Source organism: Labeo rohita, chromosome 21, assembly GCF_022985175.1.
Source record: "Labeo rohita strain BAU-BD-2019 chromosome 21, IGBB_LRoh.1.0, whole genome shotgun sequence".
Classification (NCBI taxonomy): Eukaryota; Metazoa; Chordata; class Actinopteri; order Cypriniformes; family Cyprinidae; genus Labeo; species Labeo rohita.
The window spans coordinates 18,667,437-18,683,091 of record NC_066889.1 but is presented as its reverse complement, the minus strand read 5'-3'; the positions used below and the strand labels follow the sequence as shown (position 1 = coordinate 18,683,091).

General features: G+C 38.0%; 1 protein-coding gene across 3 annotated transcripts in view; it reads left to right on the top strand.

Moving 5' to 3' along the window:
- The window catches only part of rai14 (retinoic acid induced 14), a 51,128-nt gene extending 41,583 nt beyond the window's left edge, over positions 1–9,545 (top strand). For 2 of the 3 annotated variants that reach the window (XM_051092817.1, XM_051092816.1), the window contains 9 exons: positions 1,551–1,576; positions 1,932–2,012; positions 2,155–2,244; positions 2,390–2,512; positions 2,998–3,099; positions 4,191–5,696; positions 5,806–5,958; positions 8,122–8,187; positions 8,370–9,545. In XM_051092817.1, the coding sequence (XP_050948774.1) occupies positions 1,551–1,576; positions 1,932–2,012; positions 2,155–2,244; positions 2,390–2,512; positions 2,998–3,099; positions 4,191–5,696; positions 5,806–5,958; positions 8,122–8,187; positions 8,370–8,447 (2,225 nt within the window). In that variant the 3' untranslated portion in view covers positions 8,448–9,545. The remainder of the gene's footprint in view (positions 1–1,550; positions 1,577–1,931; positions 2,013–2,154; positions 2,245–2,389; positions 2,513–2,997; positions 3,100–4,190; positions 5,697–5,805; positions 5,959–8,121; positions 8,188–8,369) is intronic. The other variant, XM_051092818.1, reaches the window with a different exon arrangement.
- The last annotated feature ends 6,110 nt before the right edge of the window (positions 9,546–15,655 follow it).

The following is a 15,655-nucleotide window of genomic DNA, read 5'->3' as shown; positions in this document are numbered from 1 at the left end:
TTTTAGTTATAGTTTTTCATGGGTCGCTTGTTTGTCCTGAACAGTTAAACTGCTACTGCTTCAGAAAAATCCTTCCAGTCCCACAAATTCTTTTGGTTTTTCAGCATTTTTGTGTGTTTGCACCCTTTCCAGCAATTACAGAAGGTTCAAACGCTCACTGATACTTCAGAAGGAAAAAACATGCATTAAGAGCCGGGAGGTGAAAACTTTTGAACAGAATGATGATGTGTACATGTTTGTTATTTTGCCTAAATATCATATTTTTTTCATTTAGTTTTGTCCTTAAGAAGCTAGAACATACTTGCATGTTTCCCAGAAGACACATAAGTTAAATTTACCCTGATCTTCAAATTCAGTTTTAAATTCAAGTTTTTACCCCCCATCTCTTAATGCATTGTTTTTTCTTCTAAAGCATCAGTGAGCATTTGAACCTTGTGTAATAGTTGCATGAGTCCCTCAGTTGTTCTCAGTGTGAAAAGATGGATCTCAAAAGCATACAGTCATTGCTGGAAAGGGTTCAAATACACAAAAATGCTGAAAAACCAAAGAATTTGTGGAACCTGAAGGATTTTTTCTGAAGAACAGCAGGCAGTTTAACTGTTCAGAACAAACAAGAAACTCATGAACAACTATCACTAAACAAAAAAAAACAGCTGTGGGTCATTCAGGTAACAACACAGTATTAAGAATCAAGTGTATGTAAACTTTTGAACAGGGCCATTTTTATAAATTCAACTATTATTTTCTCTTGTGGACAATATGTACACATCTTTTTATGGGAAATATCTTATTCAGGTCAGTATTAAGTAAAAAAATAACATGCATTTTGTATGATCCCTCTTATTTTGGTAGAATAATTAACATTTTGCAGATTCTGCAAGGTGTATGTAAACTTTTGAGTTCAGCTGTGTATATATATTTATGTGTGTATGTATGTATATATATATATATATATATATATATATATATATATATGAGTGCATGTGTTGTTGTTTTATAATAACCAAAAGACACTCCACTCAAAACTGAACAACAGTAACATTTCATCACATATTAGTGCGAGATCTGTAATTTAATTTTGCACAAGCTGTCGTGTGCTGAACATCACATCAGCACAACTGCGATTTGGCTGTAACCACAAGCCTGTTGTTGTTCAGTGTAAAATATTCACTGAGGAAAGCCTGGGTTCTGCAACATAACTTTTTTCTCCCAAGTGGTATTACAGAAACAGTTGATATTATTTGTTTGTGGATTGTCATCCTGAATGTTTTCCTTTCTGTGGCCTCAGTAGCTTTTTGGCTCAACATTGCCATCTAGTGGCGTTTTTCTAAAAAAAAAAAATGCCTTTTGCTTCTACACATGTCCAGAGAGTGAACGGGAGAGTTAATCAATATTTTTGCAGAATTTTTAGATGCGTTTATGAAATAATGAAACGAGGAAAGATTAGAAGAGCATGACTAATGTTAGCACCAGGCAATGACATGTCATTTTCATTTTTCCCATCATAACCCCACTCCATGTTTTCTCCTCGTGTGTCTTTGTATGAGCAGATAAGACTTCAGCAAGAACCCCTCAGGTAAGCAAGTTCATTTTCATTTCATTCATTTTCATCCACTCAGACTTGATGGTTTTTCTTATTTTCTGACTGACAGAACCTGTAAAGGTTCTCCGTAGATGCTTAAAATTCACATTTTAACTGAATGCGTAGTTCACTAGTAACAGTAGTGATTTTTCATTCCCTTTTCACATGTGACAGACATTCCCACAATGCACTGATAGAAAAACACACTGAAGTTTGCCTCACGCTGTAGTGATGATTGTTTTCTTTTTCCAAACTAAGTATAAAGTGGTTATTTCACTAACCACCTAAACGCTCTACTTCGTCTTCCTCTCTCTTTTTGCCACTCTCCTTATCACGCACACAATCTCAGCATGGTCAAAAGTTAAATGAGGACAGAAGCTCCACCCCCAAAAAGAGAAAAGCACCTCCTCCTCCCATTAGCCCAATCCAGGTAAAAGCACATAGTGCTAAATCAGTGATCTCTGCACTTTCTAAAAGACTTTTTTTTTGATGACTTTTGAATGTACAACTGATATTTAACTATTTTTCTGTGTCCATAGTCTCTGTAAGCTTACCTTTGTCTTATTTTTCAGTCGGCTGGTGTCTTCTCACCACCATATTTTACTCCAACTGAAACTCCTTTGTCCAGCAAAAGTGATTCATCCAAAAGATTCAATTACAAGGTAAAATACTAAAGAAGTGTTGAGGGGTATTAGTATTATGTGCTAAAAAAGTGCATTTATTTAATCCATAGCCATGTTTCATGTTTTGTTCATTATTTAGTGACCTGATTAACTGGGTGTTCTTCACTTCCTGTTTGTTGTTTAGGAGGAGGAGGAGCTGAAAAGTGCTGTGCTGAAGGAAGAGATCGAAAAATTGCATGAGGAAAAGAGCATGCTGCTCGAGACCATTGAAGATCTGAAGCAGATTGTGGAGCAGACTGAGCCCAAGGCGAGTACCGCACAGCCCTTTAATATTCCTTCATGTGGCAGCTGCTTTGATCTTCAGCCACTTTTGCTCTCTGGAACCCATTTTAACAGCTGCATTTTTACTGGCCCTGGCCAGGTGAAGGACCTTGCTTTAGGGGACACAAAAGCAGCCCTCTCTTCCACACCACCGGTCTTGGCCTCGAACTTGTGGATGAGTTTTGTTTTAACTTTGCGCATCGTGTTTGAATTTCAACGAGTGACGCAAACCTTTGGATCTTTTTTAATGTGACCTTACAGAGTTTTAAGTAAGGATTGAAGCTTAGAGATGTAATGACTCTCTTTAAAACTGCCTCTTATGTTAGAGACAATTTGTGGTATTTTGCGCATGACTTATCTCAGTGTAGCAACAGATTATGAGTAATCTGTTTGTAGCATTTTTGGTGTCTAAGGTCTAATAAAAAGGATATGTTTTAAAAAATCTCTTGTTGTCCTTCTGTTTTGAAACAGATGGAGTTCTCTGGAAATGCAGATTTGACATTGATTGCAGCCCTGCAAGCAAAGATAGCCTCTCTCTCACTGGAAAACCAACAGCTTGCCCAAATAATAAAGGTAAAACTGTAAAAATTGTGATCAAAATCACCTAAAATCCTTGTAGGATGACTTCATTTGGAGAAAATATTGCTATGTCAGGCCAGACTTAAAGAAGAAATCCACTTCCAGAACAAAAATTTACAGATAACTTACTCACCCCCCTTGTCTTCCAAGATGTTCATGTCTTTCTTTCTTCAGTCAATAAAAAAATGGTTTCTTGAGGAAAACATTCTTGAATTTTTCTCCAGATAGTGGACTTCAATGGTGCCCCCAAGTTTAAATTTCCAAAATGCAGTGTAAATGCAGCTTCAAACGCCTCTAAATGATCCCAGCCGAGGAAGAAGGGTCTTATCTAGCAACAAATTGACAATTTATTGGCTTTTAAACCTCAAACACTCGTCTTGTCTCGTAGTCTGTGTAACCCGGGTCAATACAGTTAGGGTATGTCGAAAAACTCCCGTCTCGTTTTCTTCTTCAACGTCAAAATCGTCCTACATCACTGTTTTACCTTTTTTTTGTAAAGGACGTTTGATCTTCTCTGAATGTTGTAAACACTGGGTCAGTACTTCTTCAACAATGTAGGACGATTTTGAAGTTGGGAAAGAAACCGAGATGTGAGTTTTTCGACATACCCTGTCTTGAACCGAAAAAAAAATCAAGAGCTCACAGAGACCTAGACAAAACGAGCATTTGAGGTTAAAAAGTATATAAATTGTTTTGCTATATAAGACCCTTCTTCGTTGGCTGGGAGTGTTTAGAGCCATTTGAAGCTGCATTTAAACTGCATTTTGGAAGTTCAGACTTTGGGGCACCATTGAAGTCCACTATATGGAGATAATTCCTGATTTTTTTTCCTCAAGAAACATAATTTCTTATCGACTGAAGAAAGAAAGACACAAACATCTTGGATGACAAGGGGGTGAGTAAATTATCTATAAATTTTTGTTCTGGAAGTGGACTTCTCCTTTAAGACTGCCTGTGTAAACATTGCTAGACTGGGAAACCTGAGTGGAAATGTTTACAAATTTGTTTGGTTGGTGTAAATTGCACACAGCACTTTTAAGTAAAGAGCATTTGGAAATAAGTCATTATCTTTTCTCACTGAGCAGAAACGTCCAGCTCCTCAAGGAGAGGAAGGCCAGGGAAGTTCCCGTCCAAACAGCATTGAATCGAATGCCTCGTACCACTCCACCCGTGCTGATTTCGAGCTCTCCAGCGATGTGCATATCCAAACTGGTGACGAAGAGGATCTTTCAGAGTTGTCTGTTCTGGACATCAGCGGCTCTCCAATCAAACATGAGATTGAGGATGACACAAGGCCTAGTGCGGATAAAGAAATCAGACTGCTGCGGGATGCGCTGGAGAATCTGCAAACTAAACTTCTAGAGTCCAAAATGGAGAACCGCACCCTTCAAGCAAGACTGAACACTGACTTCGAGAAAATTGAAGTTGCATCTAAAAGCATGGGTGAAGATACCCAAAAATGCCAAGAGGAGTTACAAGAGGACAATGTGGTGCAGAAGTTTCAGTATTTGAAGAGCTGCCTGGAGCAGGAGGTCAAAGACCTGAAGGAAAAGTTGGCCATATCGCAGGAGGAGCAAAAGCAAGATTCTTGTTTGATAAAGGACCTCCAGGCTCAGCTCAAAATGGTCCGTCTGTCTGAGGAAGAGCGTCAAGAACTAAAAAACACCTATGATACTTTGGTGGAGGACGTCAACCAGGAGAAAGCGTTGCTGATCGAGAAGTACAAGGAGTCTCAAGAGGAGATCAGGATGCTCCAGGAGGCTCTTCGTGGCACTGTGCCGGTGGAAGCTGCTGCCAAAGACTTTGAGGAGATGAAGGCAGAGCTCGGCGAGATTATCGATGGGCTGCAGCGACGGCTTTTGGAGCTCTCGAAATCGTACAGCGAGGCCAAAAGCGAGCTTAGCGCCGCCCGCAACCAGCTGCAGTCCAAAGCTTCAGAGCCTAAGGACAAGGCAGATGTGGCCTGTGTCACCAAGGAAGAGCATGAGCAGAAAATTCAAGAGCTGGTGTTCAAGATGAAGGACATGCAGAAAGTATTGAAGGACACTGAGGCGAAGCATCAAGCTGCACTTAAAGAAATAGCCCAGGTTAAACAAGACGCTGAAAACCAGGCACAATCGTCTGTGGCTATTGCAGACCACACCCAGGTTGTGGCGTCGTTGGGGAACGCCATGAAGAACCTTGAGTCAGAAGTTGAAGTTCTTAAAGAGCAGCTTGCCCAGAAGACCTCGCAGGTGGACGCTTTGCAGAGCAGACTGACAGTTAAGAAGGATGTAACTCCAAATGATTCATTATCTCGCCTTGAATATGAGCAAATGAGAAAAACGCTGGAGGGTGAGATAAGTCACCTGAACCACCTACTAAAAGATGCTCTTAGGAAACAGGATGAGTTGGCCCTTGAGGTGACCACCGCTTGGCAAGAGGTGAAGGATGCTAGGAATGAGAGAGAAGCAGCGCAGGAGCTGGCAGTGTCTAGAGAGCAGGAGTGCAGTGCGTTGAATACCAAGTACAGGGAGGCTCAGGAGGTCATTGTCCAGCTTAAGAAGCAGGTGGAAAACCATGTGATATCTGAGCGAGACAAGAATAAAAAGGTGAATTCTTTTGTTGTTGTTTTTTTATTCTCCCACTCGTGTTCCTGTCTAAATGATGCAGATGTGTCATGTTAACAACTAATGTGTCGTGTTTGTTAATTATCTACAGATTGATGAGCTCTCAAAGGAGGTTATGAAATTAAAGGAAGCTCTGAACAGCCTTTCACAGCTGTCGTACACCACTAGCACTCCTAAGAGACAACAAAACCAGCAGGTGGACTCGCTCCAGCAGCAGATCAAACAACTGCAATATCAACTTGCTGTACGTTACAATGGCATTTAATCTTGTATTTCTTTATAGGACATATAGCAATTGTTCAGAGTTTGTAATGAATTTTAAAGGCATAATTCACTTTCACTAATTACTCATGTTGTCCAAACCTGTAAGACCTACATTCATCTTCGGAACACATTAAGATATTTTTGATAAAATCCAACAGCTTTCTGACCCTGCAATTTCGGAGTTCAAGCGCTTTAAGACATTTAAGCACTTATGAAAAAAGACATTACATATTAGTTATCAAGCCTGTAATCACTTAAATCATGATAAATCATAAATTTGTTTAGGCTTTATTGGCTTTGGGGTGTATTTGGACAGGCCCCTTTTCTAAATGACCACATTATAGCTAGCAATATATTTTTGAGAATTATTGACCAAGAGAGTCCAGAGAATTGTACTACAGTGTTTTTTTCCAGATTGACAGGAAAAACCTAGGACTTGTTTACAAAAGTAACATCTTATTGACATCTTATTAATCATTTAATGGTTTGATTGACAGGAGAGATTCTAGAGGTAAAGTCGTTTCGGAATGAGGTGTCTGTCATATGATACAAATATTTTGTGTATGTGTGAAAAACCATGCAATATGCAGTCGTTTACACCCTTGAAAAATATGTCAAACACGCCCACAGAGTTTTGTTCTGATCACCCTCAGTTAACCTTGTCTAATAAGTGCTCAAAGTTCAGCGGCCTGTGGCGAGCATGTTTTTTGAGATACGCAAATGTCCTTAGACGCTTGTGGCACTTTGGACCAAGACAATGTGTACCAATTTTCACGTCGATAGGACAAACGGTTGCATAGTTATTGCTGGTTTTGTTTTTTCCCTCTTATAGCGGCACCAAGTGGCCAAGCTCCACAGCTTTTTTTCCATGTGACCTCAGATTCAGGTCTTACATATACATTGCGAGATTGGTGAAGATATCTCATTCTCTTCAAAAGTTATAGCCATTTTTGTAAAGGTGGCCCTGCCCCTTTCAAATATTTTGGCGTCCCTTTGCAACAGAGGGTTGACAACTTTTTTCATTTTATTTATATTCACTCTTCAGAGAATCTTCCTGCACTGGTTTGGTTCCAGTCGGGTGAAAAACCTAGGACTAGTTTGCAAAAGTAGATTTTTCAAAATAGGCAAAATACCTGACAATTTTGCCAGAGTGACAGACAAATTTTGTCTGACGTGAGCCAAAGATTCCAACAAGACACTTGAGCCTGTGACGAATGGTTAAGGAGCGATTTTGTACTTTTGATCTCCGTATCACCCCTGTTAGGCCGATTGGGGCGAGCCTAGGTGACGTTGTATACAGTGTGATTATACCATCCCTCCAAGTTTCGTGTTTCTGCGACTTGCGGTTTTGGTCTGCCCAATGAGTTTTTTACGTGGAGATTCCTGAACCTTGGCCATTCTAACAAGTTTCAACCCTATGCGCTTGAACCCCTAACAACTTTATTCAACAATTTCTACTCCTCTGTGTCAGTCTTCGCCACACATTCACAAGAGTATCACGATGGATGCGTGTGATGCTGCTGACGCAGGAGCCAGCATTCTGACATAGAACTCAGACGGCATCTGCATGAAACAAAATATACAAACAATCAAGAGATTGACGTTCTATTTCTGAAACAAGCCGGCTCCTGCATCAGCAGCAGCACTCACATGCCTCGCGGTACTCTCATAAACGTGCGATGAAGACTGACACAAAAGAGAAGAAATTGTTAAATGTTATTTTTGTTTTCTTTGTGCACAGAAAGTATTCTCATAGCTTCATAACAATACAGTTTAAGCACTGATGTCACATTGACTATTTTAATGTCCCTACAACCTTTCTGGGCCTTGAATGTTTCAGTTGCGAAAGGGTCAAAAAGCTCTCAGATTTCATAAAAAATATCCTAATTTGTGTTTTGAAGATAAATGAAGGTTTTACAGGTTTGGAACTACATGGGGGCGAGTAATTAATGACAGAATTTTCATTTTTGGGTGAACTATCCCTTTAATGCTTCCTTGCTGAGTAATTTTTTTTAAAAGAATGTTACTGACCCCACACATTTATACAGTATTGTGTAATCAACAGAGAAAATGATATTGCAAGTATTGCATGAGTACAGCTGATTTCCAAACATTGAAAGTAGTTGCTTTCTTTTCACAATAGGAGTCAAAGAAACGTCACCATGAAATTGTCTCAGTGTACCGGATGCACCTTCTTTATGCTGTCCAGGTCTGTATTTATGTACAGTGAAGCACGTATCAACATATCAAATTCTCCCTCTTTATTTTTGATTTCAACTTATTCATTTGAGTTTGCTTCTGTCTATATACTGTTAACTTGTTATTAAATGATTTGTGTTTTTTCACTTAGTTCAGAATAGCACTTTTAAACTCTCAAACCTTTCTTTTTAGGGTCAGATGGATGAAGATGTGCAAAAGGCTTTGAAGCAGATACTTGTAATGTGCAAAATGCCAACCGAGGCCAAGTGAAGGAGCCAGTATTGCAGTTGTTCATGAACTGCCAAAAAACAGTGATCAAAGGATATTCATCTGAGAACTACAGTCCAGAATCCATCAATCAGAATGACATGTGTAGTCAAACACTGCAATTGAAATCACCATTGGCTTTTCCCCTGATGTTTTGGATACGTAGGAACGAGGAAAACAATTGATTTGCACACAATCTTCTAGCTCACACAGTGCCAGACAAAGAAACACAATCTACAGTCAATGATTTTCAGCAATCTGTTTTGAAAATTGGTCTATTTTTGTACATTGTCCAAAAATATGATCAGTATTTAATCCTGTTGTCAGTTTGCATTGGGGTAGAATGCAAAAAAACAAAGCACAGGGTATGTTTGCCTGCATAGCAGTCCATTGCAATGCACCTTTTACAACCATGTTTTCTGTGTTTTTCCGCGTAGTGTGCGGACTTTCTAAAATTGCAGCCACCTGTAGTATCTGCATGCTGTGAAAAGTGAAGTGGCTCAATATTTGTTCTCCTTTTTCAGTAGCGTTGAATTCTCCACTTTTCAGAGTAGGTGCTTTAACAAAATGCCCATGCGCAAATGCACTTTTGTTAGTCCGTAGTCGTCTTTCTTTGATGCCAGCATTTACCTGCCATTTCTAGGACACCTAATGGGTCCATGTGCCTCTGCTCATTTTTAAGGCCTGTGGTAGTATTTCACAGCCGTAATATTTGAAGCTGCACTATATTTCTTAAGCATTACACTTGGTCCAACCAGGTTTCTGCACTACAACATTTTAATTTTAGATTTCAATTTGCCTGCGCATCCTAAATATGTTGTCTGTAGTTAGTAATGAAGTCACCGCACGTTAAACAGTTACTGTAGTTAGTAGTGTACTAAAGACTCCATTGGCACAGTGAGGGGTGCGCTAGCCCTAGCACTTCAGTGTAGTTGTGGTTTTTACAACAAATGCAGTTGAGGTCAGTTTTCATCATCATTCATCAGAATCAGTACAAATTATTTTACCAAAATAAGAGGGATTATACAAAATGCATGTTGTTGTTTATTTAGTACTAACCTGAAAAAGATATTTCACTTTATGTTTACATATAGTCCTCAAGAGAAAATAATAGTTGAATTTATAAAAATGACCCAGTTCAAAAGTTTAAGTCCCCTTGATTCTGATTCCCCTTGAGCGTTTTTTTTTGTTTGTTTGTTTAGTGATAGTTTGTCCTAAACAGTTAAACTGCCTGCTGTTCTTCAGAAAAATCCTTTAGGTCCCACAAATTCTTTGGTTTTCCAGCATTTTTGTGTATTTGAACCCTTTTCAACAATGACTGTATGATTTTGAGATTCATCTTTTCACACTGAGGACAACTGTGGGACTCGTATGCAACTATTACAGAAGGTTCAAATGCTCACTGATGCTTCAAAAGGAAAAAACATGCATTAAGAGCCGGGGGTGAAAACTTTTGAAATGGAGATGTATACATTTTTATTTTTTATTTTGCCTAAATATCATATTTCTCATTTAGTACTGCCCCTCAGAGGCTACAGAAGATACATATTTCCCAGAAGACAAAATAAGTTAAATTTACCCTAATCTTCAAATTCAAAAAGCTGTTCAGGACAAACAAGCGACTCATGGGGGAAAAAAAAAAAAAAGACAACCCTGGATTATTCATGTAACAACACAGTATTAAGAATCAAGGGGGGTGTAAACTTTTGAATCGGGTCATTTTTATGAATTCATCTATTATTTTCTCTTGTGGACTATATGTAAACATCTTTTATGTGAAATATCTTTTTCAGGTCAGTACTAAATAAACAACAGCATGTATTTTGTATATTTAATATTTTAAATGATTCTGAAAGGGTTGTAAACTTTTGACCTTAACTGTAAGGTTTGAAAAAGATGTGATGGAATACGTAAACTACATCAGTTTAAGCATAAACACACTTCCCCACTTAAACTGTGGGCCATACAAAGGATTTTTTTGCCACTTAAAAAGTTTTAACTGTTAAGAAATACATAGTCGCACTTGAAAACATGCTATTCACCTGTAGAGCATGGTGTAGATGGAATTTATCCATGCACTAAAGCCAAGCTCAGTACCTGTTTTAGTAGTTTTGTAGCTTTTGAATGTAATTTGAGGGACACATAAAATATAAACTTGTTTATGAGTAATTGCTTTCATAGAAAATATACCAGTTTTGTATTAATGTGTCCGTTACCTAGAAATAACACTATTGTGCCAACTTTGCTTTTTGTTTCTGATCCATTACAGATGCTTGCAGAGTGCCCTTGCAAGTTCAAAATTCACATTTTTCATAAATCATATAGCACCAATTGCATCTGAAAATGTCTGATAACATCAGTTTCTAAAGTGAACATTTTGAATGCAAAATATCAAACTGCCCTGTTGAATTCCCATGATGTTGTTATTAAGCTCTTATAAGTGTTGTTTCAGTTCATAGTCATTTGAGTTGTTTCGTATGTATTTGTATTTGTTTTTAAGTTAGACCACATGTCGTTGGCTGAGTATTTTTTCCTAGTTATTAAACTTATGAATTGGTTCTTATTTGTCTTCAATGAAGCAAAAAATCTAAAAAAAAAATATTGGGTTTAACTTTGAGTTCAGAGAAGTTTTGTCACTGTAGCGTAGTTTATATAAGGTTGATATATTACAGATTGTTCTAGGGGTACATAACATTTTGTGCGACAAAATGCTTTCCAGGTTCGTAATTTGTATTCTACAAATGTGAACACAGCTTGAAAAACAGGTTCACAGACGCAGCTGAACCCTGAAAAGAAAAGCTCAACCCTGGCTTCAATTTCATAGCAATTTGTAATTCTGCAAAAGAGTTTTTATTATTATTACATTTTATTTTACAATCTGCAGGATCACTGTAACTTGACGCTTGAGCTTCTTATGTGTCGTAATCAAACTTGCTTTGAATTCAAACTAGGAATAACAGTTCTGTAGTAACACTTTAAAATAAGTACTACTAATACATTTTTACAATCAGTACAAAACATTGTTTTTAATCATTCTGTAGAATTTTAATGAGTAGTTGCTCACAATGCTTTCTGAAATCCCAAAGCTGTAAAAGTAATGCTGCACAAATTGAAGACTTTCATATTTAATACGTCTCCATTTTACAGCTCTCTCAAAGAAAACTAACACAAAAACAATACAGGCCGGCATGTGAGTTCCATTTCCTGTTGGTAATTTCATAAAATTGCTGCTTTGATGAAGAAGGCTGCTGTCAATGTTTTTAGATGCCATTCTGGCAAGAAGAACAACTGTCAGCGCCTGAGGCCGATCCAGAGACAATAGTCCATCTCACTTAGAGCACACAGCAGCAGAATGTTCTTAGATATCATGCCAGCTGAATTCTGGGTAATGTCACCACTTGTACCCTGTGGTCGACCCGTTTAAAATGCCCCTTTCTAACTTTTTATCAAAGAGAATACCATCTAAATTAGAAGACTAAACATCGAAGTTGGCAGAAATACCAGTAGCAGTTTTATAGTTTTAGAACTCCGTGGTGGAAAACTGTTTACTTCGTCGCGGATTAATTTTAAGACTTTCAGCTGTTCTTTTGCTGTCGCAAGAAATAATCCCTCCGCATCCCACCTCTGCTCTGGACCTTTAGCGTCGTACACCAAAGTATGTGTTGTCTCAGCTAGATGGTGCTGTTGACCAATATTCCTTAGAAAATGTCTTGAGGATATACAAGTCAAAAGTGAAGTCGAAGTAGGCTATGCAGCATGTCTTGTATTTAAAAATGCCTTCAGAAGAATAACAGAACAATGTATATAAAATAATAACTGTTGTATTTAAAATTAGGACACTATTTGTGAAAACAAGATGATGAATATGACATGTACATGTAATAATTCGAATTACATCTCTATATTTGTCGACGCATTTCGCCCTCAGAACGACCGCAGGCGTTCTTCAAACCTCCACAGCATCGCCATCATAATCTGATACGCCTAAGTGGAACCAGATGCTAGTAATTGTATATCATAATAGACGATATGATAGTATTAATGACATCATTCCATGATCCGCTGTCATTCTCTTTGTTAAGCAGACTGTAAATAGAACACGAGTTCATTAGTTTAACGCTCTTAACGCAGCCTTGGGACTTTCGAGGCTCTTCGGTCTCGTTTGCTCTAATGGCTTCTTTTATATTCAGTCACACCTGACTCATTGAAAATCAAAGTGTGGAGGCCCCTTCGCAGTGACTCAGAACTATTAGGAGAATCAACCTGGTGAGGGGGGCGACCGTGTTTGCAGCCAAGTGACAGGGAATTTATGGGAGCACTTAGTAATAAGTAAGAAAGAGAGAGCGAGTAAAAGAGGCAAACACTTGTCTATGAGTGGCTTATTAAAAAGGTGAGAAGTGAGTGTACTGTCTGGAAGGGGGAATAATTGTGCTCTTAAAAGGGACTTCAAAAGGCCAGTCGTGTCGGTGGAAAACCGTTAGCAACATGTGAAGGAAATGGCTCACGAGGGTCCGCCGCGCTATCGGCATGTGGTGGATCAAACCGTCTGAGGCGGAGGAGCGGCAGACACCATATGTCCAACTGTCCTCTTGTCCCGTCTTTTTGTGAAACCACATTTGTCTCCCTGCTGTTATGTTCCGTGAAACGTGCTAATATGGTGCAATAATGTTGGTTATCACCTGCACTTTTGATAAATCACTCAATAAGTTCGTTTGTCAAGATTATGCTGCTAACCAGCAAACACAGGTACCTTGTAAAAACTTTTTTCAGGTCTTAAAATCCATGTACTTAACGCGATAGATGTGTCTTCACGTTGGGTACGTTTTTCACGTTTCAGATCAGCGAAATTCGAAATGCCAAGTATGAAATCGCAAAATATGGATGTAGATTATTCGATTTGAATATTTTGGAATATCAAGAGAAGAGATGCAAGAGTTCACAAATTAGATATTTTTACTAATTGTTTTTTTTTTTTTTTTTTTTTTTACATAATGTGAAAGTAGATTGATCTAGCTTTGTTTTCATAAACATGATTGATAGGCTATTTTGGCAAAATGTTTTATCAGACTTATTTTTCCCATAAGAAGAAAAATATTATGTAAATTTTATGGGTCTGGCTTTTCAGTCTCATCTGCATCCAGCTGTTTTTAGCTGTACAAAACAGCTCGTTTTGCTTCTTGATATTACAAATTGGTGTGTATACCATATTATTTTAATGTATTATCTTAATGCGACAGATGTTTTTCGGGTTAAGTACGTTTTTTTTAAAACGTTGCAGATAAGCAAAATTTGAAGTGCCAAGTATGAAACCAGAAAGTATGAATATTATGGATGCAACAATACAGTTAGTCCACAGTTCAATACATACCTTGGTTTTTAACCACGGTTTTCGGATCGGTTCTGATATCTTGCCACTTCAATGTGGTTTTTTTTTTGTTTTGTTTTTTTTTTTTTGCAACAAATGAACAAAATACTACCGTAAACATCTGTACACTGGAAAAAGTGTGGTTTAATATGTCTGCTTAATTTTTCTTTTGAGAGAGGTTTTTTTTTTTTTTTTTTTTTTTTTTTTTTTTTTACACAAAATAGAATGGGTTTCATTCATACTGGATGCCAGAGGGATCTCGTGCAGAAAATCCACATCAAAGAAGTATCACTGATACATTCCGTTCCGTTCTGTGTTCACATCAAACACAAATGTAATTATTCACGAGAGTAAATTACAAGTCAATGCAAAGACACAAATAGAGGCTAATTCATCCTGGGTAACGCAAATGATGCAAAATGCGCAACTCGTTTGCCGCGAATATGCAATATTCACTTCAATCTCGTCTTTTGTGCAAGTTGAAAAAATTCAGCTCGACTGGAAAATTCACACAAGGCGTTCTTGCGCAAGCCAATCAGTGAAGAGCTTATTGACAAAGTTGGTATCTGGAGCATAGAAAGCAATTAATATCAGCTGTAGTGGTAGTTGTATTTTATTAGCATGGCAACAGAGATGACAGAGAAGTCAGTGTATATGCAGTAGTAAAATGTAACACAATATTTAGATTAATTCTTATCCACCTCTGGATGGTGCTATGAAGACACGCGAGCGTTTGGCTTTCCAGCATATTTGGGATTTCCACAACAGGCACAACAGTTGATTGCGCCCTGTTATGCACGCAACTGACACGAAAAGCAAGAAACGCGATGCACATATTTGCTTTGTGTTTGGTGTAAACACACAATTAGCATATTATTTTAATGCATTACCTTAATTATGAACACACTATTTTGTAGTACAAACATTTTTACTGTTTACTGCACGTTGTTATTCTTCTCTTTATTTCCCTGTAGTGGTTACTGAACCGGAAGATTTGCCGTAGGCTTATTCTTTTTGTTGAAGAATAAGGTGGATATTTTGGTTAGATTATTTAAAGGGGTCATCGGATGCCCATTTTCCACAAGATGATATGATTCTTCAGCTTCTTAATGAAAAGTCTATAATATACTTTTGTTAAAATTCTCAATGGTTGTGTAAAACAACACCCTTTTTACCTTGTCAAAATGAGCTCTGCAAAAATCATCTCATTCTAAGGGATTGTTCCTTTAAATGCAAATGAGCTCTGCTCGCCCCGCCCCTCTCTTCTCTCTGTGGAGTGACGAGCCTGTTTACTTTAGCCGCATTTAGCCGCTAAACTTCCTAACTACCACGTTATAAGGAAAGGCTACTTTGGACTGTGACAGCTGGTCTGAGGTAAGACGCTCATGTCAATCAACTATCGTGGGAGCAGCCTCTGTGGGTGTGACGCCACACCGACAGGCATCTGAGAATGGCTCGATTTGAAAAAGGTGATATTATTTTTAAAAACCACTGCATGGATTTTTATCATTATAGGGTAGATTTGTACATACACTGCCAACACACATTAATGTTCAAACAACATGAAAAAGTGAATTTTGCATCTGATGAAAAATGTTCCCTTTAAAAAATGTTGGTGTGATTTTAAAATGCTTTAAAAAATTCCACTACTTTACTTAGTTGCAACCAGAATACCACATTGTAAAAATGTTTTGTGTTTGCTGTGTAATCACTACTGTACCATGGATAAAAATTACAGTCTGCAGAAGTTGTACTAGAGAGAGTATTAATGTTTTGGGCAATTACCAGCAGTTTGTTCTTGATTTCAGGGTAATAGTTTCGGTTATTACAGCAGAATATGCTGCAA